We start from the raw sequence: 18737 nt of genomic DNA, 5'->3' as shown, positions 1-18737 counted from the left end.
GTTAACATCACCATCCTCACCCACCCTATCATCATCATTGCTACACCTTATTGTATTAAACCACTGCTATTACAATACAAACATATTAGAATCAAAAATTATATATCAAGGCTTAAGGGGATTATTACTTTAAGGGGATTGTCAAATGAACAAGATTTGTGAAGATTTCCTTGACTATTTTTTTTCAAGAACGGAAGCACATTTTCATTTCCTGACTGCTCAGGGCCATCTCCGTGATCCTGCCGTTTTTGTTGATTTGGGGCCTTAAGGAACAACCTATGGAGAGTAGTGTGTAGACGTATGCATCACCTCACCCTACAGTAGAGTATTATCTCTATTCACATTGAGTGGGTTATAACTCAGCCTTAATGGTTTCACCAATGCCTAACGGAACTAAGAGGCCTTTGGAGTTACCTAAGTCATTTGTCCCATAGACATGAGAACTTGGATTCAACATGCAGTACCCCATGTAAAAGGCTGTGATTTCACTTTCAATCCAAGAACTGGGAAGTGGAACCAGGAGGATCCCAATGTCTTCTTGGCCATCTGCTCCCCCATGGTCAACAAGTCCCTAGTCCTAATGAAAGAACATTAATGTCTTTAGGGCAATGACATCTGAGATTGACCTCCGGCTTCCCCACACATGTGTACATGTATAGGTGTATGCACAGTTATTACAGAGAGATAAAGAGAGGGGGAGGGAGACAGAGAGAGATAGGGGCAGATACAAAGTCAGAGAACCATGAGAAATTAGACGCTCATTAAGGCAGCCACTTTATATATAAGTTTACACGTATATTCTACTGGAAGTGTGAGAACTATATTGTCCATAGCTATGCATAGCTACTGCATGGCTAATGATGGGTGAGGACACAAAATCTTGATTAAACACAACAAAAATTATGTGAACTTGTGGAACATTCATAGATGGTTTTTTGTAAAGTTACTCGGAGGCAACATGAAGGAAGTCATAGAAAGCTCAGAGGGGAAAAACCCAAAACATATGGATTTCCGTTATCTGACCTGCTGCAGAGAAATCGCACAGAAAAGTTATCAAACACGATGAGAACTCTGTAAGCAGAGGAGGTGGGACTATCAGCGTTGTGTGTCTTCAGTCCCAGGGAGCACTCAAAATCATAATCATGATTTTATTAAGACCTTCTAGGAAGTGCAAATGAAAAGGAGTCAGAATCACGATTGGTTCTTCTGCCCTCTGAAAGCCTAGAACGAAAAAGGAGCCAGACGATAAGAGGAATGTAAGGAGAAGTTGATGTATGGCTGTTAGAGCTAAGATTCATAGAACCGAATGTATTTGAGTGTATCTAAAGCAGCAATAAGGTCCAGGATGGAAAGAGTTGGTGTGTTTCATTTGAAGACATAGTTGGGAAATCATCAGACATCCAGCTAAGGGGTTGTTTTGGTGTAACAGTAGATAAATCACTAAAGCAGACATTTCTTTATGGACGGGGGATGTACCTCAGTCGATAAGGTGTTTGCCAATTATCTCTGAAGCCAAATTGGATCTCTGGTGCAGCATAAACTAGGTAGGGTGACTCAAGCATGAAGTCCCAGCACTGGGAAAATAGGGAGATCTGAAATCCAAAGAGTTCATGGACACAAGGTGGAATAAGACCAATATGTCCTTAAATATTCCTTTGGGCATGAGTGGATAGAGATTCAAGTCAGCTGCATCACTTCTGTGTAGTGGCAATTTAGTTAACCCGCTCTGAGCTCCCAGCAGGCTGTGTGTGTACCACCACCAACAGAGCCCTCTGAATTTGTAAATGAAACACACACAAACACACAGGCGCACGTGTGTGCACGTGCACACACATACCAGTTAATTTTTATATGTGTTGGCTAGCTCAATGGCTGGGCACTTCTAATCCATCCTCCTGCCACTCGTATTTATTCCCTCCAGTACTCCGGGCTTAACACCTTTTAATTCTATGTTTTATCTTTGCTGCCTTGTTACCTTCTGGGCAGCTCCCTCATTGGGCTGCTTTTCTCATCCACCTACATTTTGGATGATTTTTCTTCTGTAGCTCCTAAAGCCATTCCCTCTGCCTCTGAATCATGGCAAATCTGCCTCTTCCTCTCTTTCCTATCTGTCCTAAGCCTGGGAAACCTAATAGTCCTTTGTCCATCCTGCCCAGCCATTGACTAGTGGCATCTTTATTTACCAATTGGAACCAATTTGGGGCAAGGTCCCTAGTGTCTTATGTGCATACACTCGTGTAAGCAGTTTTGGGGACCAAAATTAACATCATAACACAAGCAGCATTAGGCCAAACCCACTTCACTAATGTATTTCAAAGATGTTCTCTTCTATCAGATTTCTCTTCTTTCTTCTTTCATCTTTGTATAAATTTTCTGTACAGTCATTTAAACCATTAATTTGAAGTACGTATCAATATATGGCTCTTAAGTTACATGAGCATAAATAAGAAATGAATATTTAAAAGGCAACTATGTGTATAATATGATAGACAGGGAATCTTAGTGTATACAATTCCTTCAAAAGTATATGAAGAGTTTATAAAATCATATTGTTATTTTAGAACATTATAAAGTCACTCTTATAGTCCTCTTTGCATGTCAACTGATGTCACATTTGTTTATATTTGTCTAAGTTCTCTCCATATACTGCTATGCAGCCTAGGAATTTCTTACTCTGATCATTTTAACACTAACTGAAGTGTCTTGTCATTGGGATCACCACAGTGACAATTTCATGTTTTGATATCAACTGTCTGATATGTACAATGTCTTTCTTTATACCCCATATTCTGTCTGAATATAAAATATTTAAATGATCACAGTGAACACAGAGAATGAAGGGTAATGTTATTTCTAGACATGTGGAAATACTGACCACATAATATCCCCTTGCCTGCAATGTGGAGAATTCCTTTTATTTGCAAATCTTGCTCCCATAGCCTTTTCTAGATGAAGAGGTCAATCAAGTATAATGGGTAGTTTCCTATGAAAAAATACTTGTAGCAGAGATTGCTTTCCTTTTATTACTATAAATATTGGTCTTCCTTCAAATAAGTGGGAGTATTTTAGGAATATTAGTTAGCAATATGTTGTGGAATTTGCATAAGTAAACTAATAAGAATAGAGTTTATGAAGAAATTCCTATAAAGTGTTTCTTTTCAGGTTAGGTACCTGGCATACCTTACCCCCGTCCCCTGCTAACTATCTAAAGACCATCCAAAGATAAAAAGGCATTAAATGTATATTAACACAACAGTACATGATAGGGCTCCTTTATGCTCCTCTGAAAGTGATTCAGAACACCCTCAATTACATCACACAACACAATCTTTGACTACATTTTTAATACCGTGTTATAAATTCTGTTTTTATTTGTTTTATTTGTTGTTTAAGAATTTCACATATCAGGACAATATTTACACAGTTTCCCCCACCTTCTCCTATATATCTCCTTCCATGTACCCACCACTCTCCTTCAAAATCATTCACTGGGCATTGCAATCCGTGATCAATTCTTTTCCCCATTTGGCCAGCTGTAGATGAAATGACACATTTACAAGACAAGCCCTGCACCCATCATGCTCAGGGAACATCGTTCGAGAAGGGACAGAGAGTTTGTAAGAGCCACTAAACCGTAATGTTTGTTGTGAGGTAGCATCTTGTTTTTTTTATTATAAGAATCTGCACTCAGGAAAATTTAATAATATCGTTACCTCAGTGAGTCCTGCACAATGACACCGCCATTTGGCATGGCAGCATAGATGAGAGAACTCTCACAAGGTCAAGGTGAAGAGCTAGAGGCAGTGAATGGCTGCGGAAAGAAGAAGAATCAGTTTTCTCTGAAGTTCTGCCCCAGATAGGTTACCCAAGGTTAGACCTAAAAACATGTACATATGAACAGCAGAAACAGACCCTGCTAAGCTATCATTTTAGTTGGATAAATATCTACTCTTATCTTATTTGATGCCATGTGCTGCAACCCAGATTATTCTGACCAATAATGGTCTCCCATTTCTGGTGTCTTCAACTGTAGAATATGTGAGCATATCTTTCACTTCACATATTTCTCAACCAGCTCAATGGCAATATTTATCAGTTGGCTGACCAAAGAGTTGGATTATGACTGTATGTGTGCAAGGTTGGCTCACTAAGTAATCTATCTTTTAAGTTTCCTTATCTTAAAAGATTCTTTCTTTTCTTCGGATTTTGAAGTCTCTTTCTTTAAATTTATTTGTGCCTGATATACCTACTTTTCCATAGAAACCATACATATCATTCAATTCACTGGACCTCAGAATACTTTCTTCCAGTCCCTCCATATCTTTTCACTTATATATTGCTAGAGAAAATAAGCCTTATTTAAAGATTTAGTGTTGTTTTCATATTTTAAATAATTAAAAGAGTGTTTACTGTTCAAAGTCAAAACATCAATTACCCATGGAGTAATTATATAGATTCATATTCATATATTAAAAAAATAAGCCCAGTTGCATAGACTTGCATATTAGAGTGTTCATATACTACTCTGGGTTCACAATAAGTTCTCACTGGAGTTGACCACAATATTGTAACAATGTTTCTCTACTTAAATTCTTGACTAAGATCTCAGATTACCTCCCCTGCCTTCTCCAAGCTTGCACAATCTCATTCCATTAGTAGTTAGTTGGGGAAGCCGTGCAAGTTTTAACTGAAGACGTTTTACAACTTTAGGAGCATAAAGGTGACTCAAAGGTAATAGAAATGCACTAAGGTGGAATCTACAAAACTTTTGTCTTTTCATTCATAAAAATGCAACCTAAAATTGGGTAATTTACATAAACTCAGGCATACCAGCCTATAGTCGTTTATGTAAGAAAAAATTATTTATCAGCTTAATTATATTGTTGAAGATGATTTAAAATAGTTTTATAATTTAAAAATACTGCGAAGCTATGATATATTTTATCAATATATCTATAACAATGGAAATTTAAAACTATGAATACTTGGAAGATTCTATGAACATCTACTGAGTCCCTCTAACAGAACAAATACAACTTCAGTTATCATAAACTGAACTTAGTACTTACAACTAAATGTGAATGATGTGTTAGTCCCAGTAGAACACAATGGAGGCTTCTGCTCCATCAGAGTGCGGAGTGAAGAGACAAAGCTACAGATATTGGTTATATAAGTGGAAATAATCCAGACTCGAACGGCTCTTAGAGGACATGAAGTCAGTAATGTCAGACCTAGCAGAAAGTTGACCAAGACAAGAGCACAAGAAAACAGGTTGTTTCTGTGAGTCCGTGTTCAGCAGCACACTATTCAGGACGCACAAAGGAAAACTCTGCAGGTGGAGAGGAGAGATTTGTGAGAAGAACGGGGGCACAGAGTATGTGCTGTAAGCTATGAAGCATTTAGGCAGAGGACATTAACTGCAGAACTCAAGGACAAGGCCTTATGAAATGAGACTGATCCAACAACAAGAAAGGATATTTGACCCACGAACTAGATTTTTAATATATGGAGACAAAAATGATCAGCCTTTAAATGGCTGAAAGATATAACCTGCCCCTTTACTCTGAATTATTAGCTTTCAATAGATTCTAGGAGAGAAGAAGTCACTGCTCTTAGTCCTGTACTCACTTCAGAGCCCATCAGGCTTCTGTGGATATTTACGAACCCATTGGCATGCAGACTGCCCAGATAATTGCCATGGGTCACAGACCAGGGTAGAAGAATGGATTAGGCAGAACTGGTAGGAAGATGTGTGGTGACAGTGGTCTGTGTGCAGAACTTCTTTAAAACAAATTAATTTAATGAAAATGCAGGCATTGCGTGATGCGATGAATGAAGATGGAAGGAAAGACAGGAGGCTGTCCATATGTCCAGCTTGGGTAGTTGTTAAAAATCACTAATTTAACATGGGAAATCTATGCAGCAACCGTCTGTCTTAAACCATAATGACAATAGTGAATCAATGCTGGTTTTGCTTTGTTTTGTTTTTCCATAGATGGAGAAACCACTGATACTTGTTCAGACGCGACAGACTTTTTGTGCCAGGACCAGAAGTGCATTGCATCCCACCTTGTTTGTGACTACAAACCCGACTGCACGGACAGCTCTGATGAAGCTCACTGTGGTGAGTACATCTGCCTGCCGCTATGGGGTCTGATAAGTTCATGCCTTCTCTAGTGGAGTGACTGGATTGAAGAAATGTTCTTATGGGGGCTCGAGGTGGCTCAGATCATAAATCACTTCCCAAGTGTTAGAACCTGAGGATGACTCCTCAGAATGCACATACACTTGACCGTTGCAGCCCATGTCTGTACTCTTATCATTCCTAAGGGAAGATAGGAGGCAAAGACAGAAGAGTTCTCAGAAATAGGCAGGTGGGCTAATTAAAATGCATAGGAGAAAAGAAAACGGGGGACCCTGATTCGAACATGTAAAATGAAAACCATGGACACCCACGGATGCCCTCTGACCTCTTCACAAGTGCCATGGAATATGCAGAATCACACACACAAACACACACACACATACACACACACACACAAACACACGCACACATGAATATATGCCCTATTATAAATATGTGACAAAAAATACTACTAATAATAGTAATATTGTTATTGCCATTCAAGAAGTTAAATCTAGACTGCCATTTTGTCCAACTTTTCTATAAGAATATCTAAAAAACAGCCCTATCATCTGCTTTAATTTTTAATGAAAATTCCATGAAATCATATTACAAGACATCACCATCATATGTGCTTGTAGAACTGTCAGAGAAGTCAGAAGTACAAATCAATAAACTAGCTGTCTATGTTATATATTAGCTTTATCAGCAATATTTCTTTTACCATCCCTCCTTCAAATGTGGTTGATTTATTGATAAAATAGAAAAAAAACCTGAAAGTAAAAAGTAAGCACAATTTTTTTATTAATTCTGTTGCATTAGCTGTGATACTATGAGATTCACTTCATTTTCTAAATTCAACTCCTTGAAGTATGAAACATAAAACGAGTTTGTAATTTAAAAGTAAAAGATGTGTTATGCACATCTTACTGAACCAAATCCCACCACCTTTTCTGTGGAAGAGGTGCTTGAAAATAGCAGAGATTGGTGCTGAATCACCATGCCTTTACCTTCTGGGATTTTAGAATATCAGGCTTGTATTTCTATCTGCCTCCAAAGAGTTGGTTCCACACTAATTGGGAATGAAGTCAGGGCCTCGTGCATGCTATGCAGAAACTCTACCATTGACCTTGAGCTTCAGCTCATCCACATAACAATATAGGATGCTTATAGCAATTGTAGTTTGTCACAGATGAGCTACTCTCAAACTAGTGGGCCAGACAACACCTTCATATTTGGTCCCTTGGTGAGTTGACAATTCAACTTGGCAGTTTGACTCTTGAATAACTGATGTGACTTTGAGGGACTGGAAAATCAAATCTATGATGGTTTCTTCCTCTCTGAACTTGAACAAATAGTTCTCTAGTTTCTCTGTCTTACTTCTGATGGAATTTCAACCTCCACAGTTACCCTGCACTCATACATTATGACCACCGCACAGGATGGAAAAGTCATCCTGCTGAGTACTATCAAAGTTGATCCTCCTAGAACCCAACATTCCAAAGCCACAGGAAATCTAACCAAGGTTCGTTTAGTTTAACTGTAGATATCCCAAATGTCACTTGCAACCAATTCTGATTGCCAAGCAAATTAAGTCTAGTCTCGACTTGAATAGATAAAAGAACTATACACGTGAATATGCCCTGTACCACAAGGAGGTAAGAACTAAGGGTGATCGTCTTGTACATAAACAGATGTCTTTCCCCTTTTTTGCAGTTTGCTCTTAAAGAAAAAACAGTAACAAAATTAAATATACTAAGATAAAAGAAAAACCATCATCTCCCTGTAATTATATGTGTGTAAGTTTATGTATATCTGTATTTATATATTTAGGTGTGTGTATGTATGTAAGTATATATGTATGTGCAATGTCTGGCTGTGGTTCTCTCTATTGTGTCCATCTGTGGCAGGAGGGATTGGTGATGTATGAATAAAGTACCCATCTGTGAGTATACCAAAGTATCATTAGGAGTCATTTTATTGTTAGTTTTTCTTTTTGTTTTTTTAGACCAGTAGTGTCTGGTTGGTTTAACTCGTCACCATTTTCATTCTTGAGAACTAGTATGACAATGATTTTGCCACAACACTCATTTTTTCTTTATACTTTCATTTGTGTTTGCTACTTCTTTCTTTGGGGTGGGGCATTTAGATAGGGTTTCTCAGTGAAACCGTGACTGTCCTGGAACTCATTCTGTAGACCAGGCTGGCCTAGAATTCACAAAGATTCACTTGCCTCTGCCTCTGGAATACTGAGATGGAATGTATGTGCCACGATCCACCACCATGCAGCTGTATCTATTATTTATTAGTACTTTTGCAAAGTAAATATAACAGAGATTTTTCACTTAAATCATTTTAAATGTAGAGTACACTGAAATTAATTATATTATTGTCCAATCATCACCAAAGTCCATCTCTACAATGCTTGGGAAATTGAAAGGTATCCATTAAACAACAACTCCCTAAAATCATAGGCCATGACAACCAGCATTCTATAACTGTTGATAAACTATGGACCTTGAGTAATTCATGTAAAATGTATCTTAATATTGCTGGCTTATTTCATTTAACATGTTTTCAATATTAATGTTGTCATATTGAAAACTGCATTATGGAGGCTACAGTGTTACTATTTTGATATCATATAAATTATATTGACCAAGGATGTCTCTTATTTTAATTATTAAATTTTCTAACACTATTTCTATCTACTTTTAAATGAATCAAAACATGGCATTAATTGTAAGGAAGTAATTCTAATAAGGTTCTAAGGGAATCTCTAAAACATTTGTGAATTCACAATTTTCCCCTAAAAATTATAATGAGTAGATAATTAAAGAATCATCAGTATACAACAGAAAGATTAATTTACATGAAATCTAAAGGAACAATAGTTTGGACATATACCATTGACAGATATAATTGAATAGAAAGATTTATATCACTCTAGTATTCAATCAAAATTTCTCATCATATTGTTCTAATTTTATTTCTAATGCTATTACAAAATATTCTTTAAAACTTAGGGGAGGGAGTTTATTTCAGCTAATAAATCCATGTTACTAGTCCATCACTGTGGGAATCTAAGGCAGTGAGAGCTAGAGAGAGATGGTCACGTTGCAAACGCAGTGAGGATCGAAAGGGAGAATGAGTGCATGCCAAGTGTTCTGCTGGTTACCCTAGCTTACACAATTTAGGATGCCCTGCCTAAATGGTTCTGACCACACTGGGCTGGGTCTTCTGAATTTAACTTCATCAAAATAATTTAACTTAATTTAAATTAACCTCACAAATTAACTTAATCTTCCACAGCTGTCCACAAAGGCCAACCCAGTGTAGACAGTCTTTCATTGAGACTGTCTTCTTGTGTGATTCTAGATTGAACCAAGTAGAAAAATCTAATATAAACTACAACAATATTAAATTGCCTTCCTTAGTTAGGATTTACATGGAAAATATTTATGTAAACATGAAATTCTTTCCTGAATTTCTGCATATATTATGTGTTAGAAAAAAAGTACTGAATATATAAATATTTCTATTATAAAAATGCAAGTAGAAAAAATATTATATTGAGTTGCAATTTTCATTGAATTTTTATGATTCATGTTCTTCATAATGAATTTCCCTAGTTTAATTTTAAGTCATAACCAATATTGTTAATGAGTTTACAACCATTTACTTGTAAATTACAAATGGAGAATGTTTATGGTGTGTGTATGCGTATGTGTGTGTGTGTGTATGTGTGTGTGCGTGTGTGTATTTGTGTGTGTGCACACAATATACATATAGTCTTACAAACCTAAAATATAATACTTGATAATTTGATTATCCAAATATAAACATTACATATTTTCTCTGCTTTACTTTCATATTAACTTACATCATTTTCCGTTTCTCATAGTTGAGGTATTGAAGGTGTACAAATGTGATCTTGCTTCAAAACTAAAGTCAACTACATACTCATACGACAAATGTTATTCAAATTTTAATGAGTTACTAAAAGGAGTATTTAAATTTATGCAATAAAGCAATGTGGCATCAATGACACAGACAATTTCCCTCAAAAAACTTGAAAATTTTTCTTCACAGACTTAGAGGGCACTCACAGGCTGATAGATGATGATATACCAGTTTTCAAAGTTGGATTCACTGGGATTTATATTAATGGCCCTGTAGATGCTTTGCAAGTGTTAAATATGGATTCCTTTCAATTAAATACATGACTTATTATGGATAACATAATAAATGACATTTAGAGAAATACATGGAGTGAACTGACCTTTGGAAATATTAAAATGTAGCCTTTAATTTTACTAAGACTCTCACTTATTAAAACTAAATTAAATTATATTAGATCTGAGAGCTACCATTATTTATATTCTCAGAGATTCATTTTTCTTTTCTTCATAGTAAATAAGTCACTCATTATTTAGTGGTCTATAAGAACTAACTCCATATGTTAAATACAACTATTCATTTAATATATTGAATTGAATCATAAATTGGTTTATTATTCTGGGAGTGGTCATATGGGAATTTTCTGTTTCATTATATTTGCCCTCAATTGAAAATTTCCCTTTATTTATTGAAAATAGATTTTTTGCATAAAATATCTTGATTATAGTTTCTGCTTCATATACTCTTAGTTCCTCCCCACTCACCATCCTTCCCAAAAAAATCCCCTTCTTTTCTGTTTTTCACCAGAAAACAGACTTCTAATGAATAATAATAAAATAAATGTAAAAGAAAAGGATAAAACAAAAATTCACATATCAGAATTGGGCAAAACAAACAGTCAAGGAAAAAAGAGTCCAAGGGAAGGCACTAAAATCTCACACTAATTTCACACATTCATGAAATTATCCCATTAAAAACTCTAAATTGGAACCCATAATACATGCAAGGGACTTGCTGCAGATTGGTGCAGGCCCTGTGCACCCTGCCGCAGTCTCTGTGAGTTCACATGAACTTTGATCACGATTATTTAGAGGGCCTTGACTTCTTTATTTCTTCCATCCTCTCTAGCTCTTAAAATAGTTCTGCCTCCTCATTTGTGGGTTCCCTGGATGCTGAGGGGAGGTATTTGATGAACATATCTGGTTTAGCACCGGAGTGTTCTGAGATCTCTCATACTCTGCATAATGTCTGACTCTGTGTGTGTGTGTGTGTGTGTGTGTGTGTGTGTGTGTGTGTGTGTGTGTGTGTGTGTTCTCGTTTGCTGTAGGAGGAAGCTTTTCTGATGATGGCTGACCAATGCACTGATCTCTGAGTACAGCAGAACGTTCCTAGGTTGTTTGTTTCAGAACAGTCTCTTTGTTTCCTCCCTGGTCCCTAGACGATCTATTCTCCCATTCTTGATCACCCAAGTAGTATCAGGTATGGGTTCTATCTCATGGAGTGAGCTTCAAGCTAAATCAGATATTGACTGGTTATTTCGACATGCTGTGTGCCACCGTTGCACTGGCATACAGCCAGAACATCATTGTTAATTACCATGTTGAACAGACTGTTGCTGGATTCAATCATTTTTGGTACCTCATGGCCCTTGATACTACAGCAAGGAAAGCACTAATACCCTGACTCAGTATTGCTGTAGGTGTTGAACAGACATAAAACTCTGCTTTCCTCCCTCCTGTTTAAGAAAAACATTGTTCGTAAGAAATGAGATATTCATTTAGGAGAATTATTCATTAATTTGAAAAGGATGTCTTTTCATTACTATTTCGCTGTAGTAGTATCTCATTAAGGCATGTGCAGTGTTGTAATGGACGGAGGCCTTTTCTTCCCTTTACAGCATGTTAACACAGAACTGTTCAGCTGTAGCATTATTTCTCACTCATTCAGGTTATTTGAAATCACGCTCAATATAAATCAATAGGTATTAAAAGTGTGATACTTGGAGTATCACAAATATTCCCATACCTTGCAGTGTGATATGATTGAATTAGATGAATATGTGAAGATGAGGAATAAAAATAATTTACTTTGTACTTATTTTCATGTTTATAAGTGTTTATCCTGATTGATCATGTGGCCATGGGGCTAAATAATATACCACTGGGGAAATGGCTGTTGCTTAAAAGAATACCAGTAACGTTTTAAGTCCACTGAAAGATCATCCTAGGAAAGGAGTTCTCCAAAAGTAATTGCTATTTTGAAAAATATCCATTATTGGGATATATAAAACACATTCTCTCTCATCAGCGGGTTTTACTGAATGTTCACACAAATACAAGCAGCTCAGAGGTAGGAAGAAATCACTTAGGAATGTTTACCATAACCCAAAGTTATAAAACAATTGAAGCGACAGTACAGCCTAATTAATAGCCTTTCAAATAAATGATAGCAACTATAATTCCCACCAAATGCTCACATTAAAAACCACCATGAGAATTAGTATGCTAAGGGTCAGGACACCTGAGATTTAAATTGCTCATTCAAGAATGAATGTGATATTACATGAAATGGAAAGGGGGGGAGGGCACATTAAGGATGCTTAGATCCAAAATTTCAGTCTTGACATCCTGGCAGAACTTGTTAGGTTACCACCTGTCCTTTTCTATTGAATCTATACAAAACCAAATCTGTTCATTTCATTTATGGTAGCGTTGTGACAACTAGTAACTAAAAGTTATTCAAAGTTTCACAAAGATGCCAGATGCCAGTGAGAACAACATAACAATTTGACGAAGGAATTTACTCCATGAGAAAAAAGCCGGACAAGGAAACCACACCTCTCTTCTGACCCTCATCTCCTTCGTTCTGTATGAGGAACACGTGTGATACCAGAAGGAATGTGGTTTCTGAAGTGTGAATGAAAATGAAGGTGGAAGAGTAGCCCACGAGGGAGAAGTTATAGCACAGCCTAACATAAAGTTTTCTAAAACTGGAAACTTCCTCACTTCATTGAACTAAGTGCATGGCTATGGTTTAAAACTATTGTAGGTTGGTGTTTCAAATGCTTGGATAAATAGGCATGTCTAACTATTAATTCCCATGCCATACAGAATGAAATCTAAGAGCTGGTAGCTGGAAATCTAGTTAGTCTATCTTAACAACATCATCCACGGTACAGAGCAGTTAGGACTCCGTCTTTTAGTTGGCTTCTTATAGAAGCAGCTGCTGATAGAAATTTTAAGAACATTGCAGACATATTATGAGGACAACTATAAATATATCTTTAAGAATTCTTATAGAAAGATGAAGACATGAATGCTAACATTTAAAATCCAAGATGAACCTTGCGTGGTAGAAAGGGATACAGACCAATATAAACCTTCATATTCTGAAGAGTCCAATTCCATCCCTGGGTAATGGAGCAAAATGACTTTTATACAGGCATAAGCCACTAAAATACACATGTGCAAAACCTCCAGGTCTCTCTTCCCTTATCAGGATGTCCCCAAAAAGATTATCTATGAAATTTACTGGTCCTATTCTTAATTATCTGCCTAGGTTCAAATTAATTAGTCTTTAGAGCACTACCTGCTTCCCATGACTCCAAGAATATATTTGCCCATGCCATTTTTGTTATAAAATGAATAACTCATTGAATGCAGCTAACAGTACAAAGGAGTCTAAAATGTTTGCCTCCCAGTTAAGAAATGCTCAACCCCTAAGCTTCCGTCTCTGGTACAGAAGTTGTGCTGTAAACTATACGATTCAAAACCAAGCCAGTGGAGAGCATACCACAGGCAACCTGACAAGTGCTGTGTGCTCACTACACATATTAGTCAGCGAAGACATTACGAAACAACTGGCTGATTACTGAGCTTTTAAAGTAGTAATTATCTATATATTAATATCTGTGTATTCCTAGAACATAATGACAAAAAGGAATCTGTCAGTATAGCAAGGTTCTTGACCCTCGTCTCAACATGAACAACTTAGGAAAGGTTTTGAAGCTCCCTGCAAGTCATTTTGGATGCACTTTATGGCATACTTAAAACTCCTGTCCAACATCTGAGTGCCCACACCAGGATTTTCACTATCTTCAACATCTGCATCGCTCCATGAGAAACATGTGCAAAGGTCTGAGAAAATCATGTCTCTAGGAGAGTGGTCTCTGAGGTTTGTCACTATGTAATTTTACAAGTAAAAGAAACAAGTTTAAAAAGCACCTGTGAAATATAGATGTGGACTTGTTCTTAAATATAAAGATTCACTTCTATTTTACAAAAGAAAAAAGCAAATAACAAAATTTTCATTTTTCTGGTTTAACAAGAAATCAAACTTTTCTTAAAATTTTCACACTAGTTTCTAGTATCTAGATTCTCTTTTGTTTTATTGTTTTTTAAAATTTTTATTGCAAATAAATTCCCTGTTCTCACATAGTATATCCCGATTATGATTTCTCTTCCTACAGTCTTCCTAGTTCCTTCATACCTCTCCTCCCTTTTATGTCTACTTCTTTTCTGTCTTTCAATAAACAAAAATATTCACAAGAGTAATAATAAAATATAATAATATGCAATAAAACTAACACAATGGAATCAGACAAAACAGATACAGAATTAGACAAAACACACAAATAGAAGAGGCCCCCCAAGAGAAGGCACAAAAACAAACGCACTTGTTCACACAGTCAGAAGTCCCATAAAAACACGCGTATATAATGGAAGCCAACATTTGTATGCAAGGGGCCTAGTATGGGCCCTGTACATGTGGTCTCAGTTTCTGCGAGGTCATGTAAGCTTTTATCATACTGATTTAGAAAGATTTGTTTTCTTGGTGTACTGTATCTTTTCTGGCTCTTAAGCATTTTCTGCCTCCTCTTCTGCGGGGTCCTCATAAGCTCATGGGAAGGAAATTTGTGGAAATATCTCATTTGTAGAGAAATCTTCATGTTCCACGGTCTCCTAGTCTCTGCATAATGTCTGGCTGTTGGTCTCCGTATTTGTTCGCATCTGCTTCTCTGATGATCTGATGATGACTGAATACGTCACTGATTTGTGAGTACAGCAGAGTGTCCATAGGAGTCATTTTCTTGCTATTTTTCAAAGGACAATATTTGGTTCTACCCTAGGTGTCTGAGCTATCTAGTCTCAGGTACTTGGTCACCCAAGCAGTGCTAGGTATTGTTTCCATTTCATCGAATGAAATCATGTCAAATCAGAGAGTGGTTGGTTACTCCCACAAGTTCTATTCCACCATTGTCCCAGCATATCTTGTAAGCAAGACACCATGTTGATCGAATGCTTGTGGCTGCCTTGGTGTTTATGTTTCTTCTGTAGTAGAGTGTGTGTCATACTTACTGTGTTAAAGATGACAGAATCACTGGGTGAAGGGGCTATGTAGGTACCAGTTTGACATCTAAAAGTAAAATGAGTTACATACGTATTACCCTCAGCAATGAGGCCTTGCCATCAGTTTGTGGAGGGCAACCTGTCGTCCTGGCAACAGCGTGGATAGACTGGAGATTGGTTCACCACAAGACCTCTTGGTGAACAACTGAATTAGATATAATCCGATCTCTGCATTGGAAGCTTCATTTGGTGTCAAGAAATGGCCCACTGTCATTCTATCTCCCCATCATTTGGTGATTTCATTTATAATGGTTTTCATGTATGAATATATTTTATGAAGTTTCTAGTATTGTTTTCATACTACCTCTGCAATGCTCCTTAATTACCTGTCTCTCCTTATATTCCTCCATAACCCCTCTTCTCTCCCTCAACTCACTTTATCCTCCTGTTCCAGTTTCCCCTCATTATTTCATAAATATACATTCTATTTCTCTTTCCTAATAGGCTCTATCTTTCTTACCTAAGCCCTTGCCTTATACTGGGTCTCTGTCGTTCTACAGATTTCAGTTTGGTTATCATTGACAACAGCTAATATCCATATATAAGTAATACAAACCATACTTGTCTTTTGGGTCTGGGATACTTCACTCAGGACGATTTTTTTTCTAGTTTCATTCATTTACTCGTCAATTTCATGATGTCATTTTTTGAACATCTGAGTTAAACTTCATTGTGTAAATGTATCACATTGTCTTTATACACTGTTGATAAACGTCTATATTGTTTACATTCACTGGCTACTATAAATAAGCCAGCAAGGATCATGCTTGAGCAAGTGTCTGGTAGCAGAATAAAGCATTCATTGTGTTTATTCCTGATAGTTGTACAGCTGGATCTTGAGTTAAGTGTCTTCCCACACCAATTTCCATAGTGGCTAAACAAGGTTGCGCTCCTACCAACAATGGATGGGTGTTCTTCTTACTCCACATCCTCACTAGAATGAGCTGTCAGTAGTTTGGTTCGTTTTTTTTTGTTTTGTTTTGTTTTGTTTTATTTTTTTGTCTTTTTTTTAATCTTAACAATTTTGACAGGCATAAGATGAAATCTCAAAGTAGTTTTGATATTCATTTCCCTGATGGATTAAGATGTTAAATATTTCTTTAAGTGTTTCTCAGTCATTTGAGTCTCCTTGTTTGTGTAGCCCTGTAAACCAGTTTTAATTGTTTTATTTAGGATTTTGATATCTAGTTTCTTGAGTTCTCTATGTACTTTGTATATTAGTCCTCTACTGGGTGTGGTGTTGGTAAAATTCTTTTCCTTTTCTAGAGGCTGCTGCCTTGTCTGAATAATATCCCCTGTCTTAACGGAATTTTCCTTTTCATGAAGTCCTATGTATTAACTTTTGATTTTCATGTCAGCTATAGCAGTTTGGTTCAGAGATCCCTTTTCTCTGCTTATGAGTCCAAGGCTATTCCTCACTTTCTCTTCTATCAGATTTAGTGTATCTGAATTTATGTTTAGATATTTGGTCCAATTGAAGTTGAATTTTGTACAGGCTGATAAATATGGATTATTGCACACATGACTATCGAAGAATAGCATTCTTGAAGATGCTATTGTCTATATTTACATTCGAAACTATTTCTAAACTAGCAAAGAGAAGGAAAAGTAGGTTAACATATGGCTAGTGGATTCATAGGATACATGGGTAAGGGAATTGTTTCAACTTAATACGCATCCTTTAATTTTGAAGGGCTTAGTTAAATTAAAATTTTCTTACTGCACACATAGTACATAGATATACATACAAGCAAAACACACATACATATAAAGTAAAAATATAAAGAAAAACTGTTATGTTAAGTAAGACCTAGAAACAACTCTTATGAAAAGAGTAACCAACTGCTAAAGAAGTATTTTTAAAAACAAAGATATGTCTAAGCATAAATGTTTTACAAAGTCAGTTCATTTTACAGAAATGATCCTGTAACACATTGTTGGAGTTGAAACAGTTGTACAGATGAGAAGTAAATGTTATTGTATTAAAAGTTAAGATTTGCAAGAGTGTTTTTACAGTGTGAAAAATGGACTATTTTAGCCAAAATAAAATAACACAAAAAGAGTGTTAAAGATGATTAATATGGCTTGAGTATGTAAAGGTGGTTAGGATGAAGCTTATTCTAAAGACAATCTCTACGAATAAACCCTATGCTTGAATCACTGTGCTTGCTATGAAACTTAAAATAAGGAAATACATAAATTCTCAAAGGAAAACTAACCAGGTGACATTTGGGGTATACAAAGGATAGAGAACCAATAGTAAGACTATATGTTTGAGTCTTTATAAAAGAAGATAAGATTCATGTGAAATGGAAATATCAGAGAGGACATACTTGGAGAGAACTCTGGGATGGTTGGGAAGTAAAGGATGTTTATTTCTCTTTTTTTTTTAGGCCTTGAATATGATATTTTATTTCTTTATTGTTATATATATTTCTTTACTTACATTTCAAATGTTATTCCCTTTCCTGGTTTCCTGTTCATAAGTCTCCCATCCCTTCCCCCTCCCCTATACGGGTGTTCTCCCCATCAACCCCCCCTTACCACGGCCCACACTGACATTCCCCTGCACTTGGGGGGGGTCCAACTTGGCAGGACCAAGGGCTTCTCCTTCCCCTGATACCCCAACAAGGCTATTGTCTGCTATATATGCAGTTGGAGCCCTGGGTCAGTCCATGTATAGTCTTTCCATAGTGGCTTAGTCCCTGGAAGCTCTGGTTGGTTGACATTGTTGTTTTTCTGGGGTTGCAAGCTCCTTCAACTCTTTCAATCCTTCCTGGAATTCCCCCCTAGGTGGTTCCTATTCTCAGTTCAGTGGTTTGCTGCTAGCATTGACTTCTCTATTGGACATACTCTGGCTGTGTCTCTCAGGAGAGATCTATATCCAGTCCCTTTCATCATGCATTTTCTAGCTTCATCAATCTTATCTAGCTTTGGTGGCTGTATATATATGGGCCACATGTGGGGCAGGCTCTGAATGGCCGTTCCTTCAGTCTGTGCTCTAAACTTTGCTTCCATATCCCCTCCTATGAATATTTTTCCCCTTTTAAGGAGTGGGAGCATCCACATTTTGGTCATCCTTCTTTGTGAGCTTTCTGTGGTCTGTGGATTGCATCTTGGGTAATTTGAGCTTTTTGGTTAATATCCACTTATCAATGAGTGCATAGCAAGTGTGTTTTTCTGTGATTGAGTAACCTCACTCAGGATGATATTTTCTAGTTCATTCCATTTTCCTATGAATTTCATGAAGTCATTGTTTTCGATAGCTGAGTAGTACTCCACAGTGTAAATATACCACATTTTTT

General features: G+C 36.7%; 1 protein-coding gene across 1 annotated transcript in view; it reads left to right on the top strand.

Annotated features, from left to right (window-relative positions):
* Malrd1 (MAM and LDL receptor class A domain containing 1) overlaps window positions 1–18737 on the top strand; it is a 684120-nt gene that overhangs the window by 480871 nt on the left and 184512 nt on the right. Inside the window, exon 29 of the mRNA XM_032884682.1 lies at window positions 5996–6124. Coding sequence (XP_032740573.1) covers window positions 5996–6124 — 129 coding nt within the window. The remainder of the gene's footprint in view (window positions 1–5995; window positions 6125–18737) is intronic.

The sequence above is a fragment of the Rattus rattus genome, chromosome 14 (genome assembly GCF_011064425.1).
Source record: "Rattus rattus isolate New Zealand chromosome 14, Rrattus_CSIRO_v1, whole genome shotgun sequence".
In the NCBI taxonomy this organism is placed as follows: Eukaryota; Metazoa; Chordata; class Mammalia; order Rodentia; family Muridae; genus Rattus; species Rattus rattus.
This window is presented reverse-complemented; position numbering and strand designations above follow the sequence as displayed.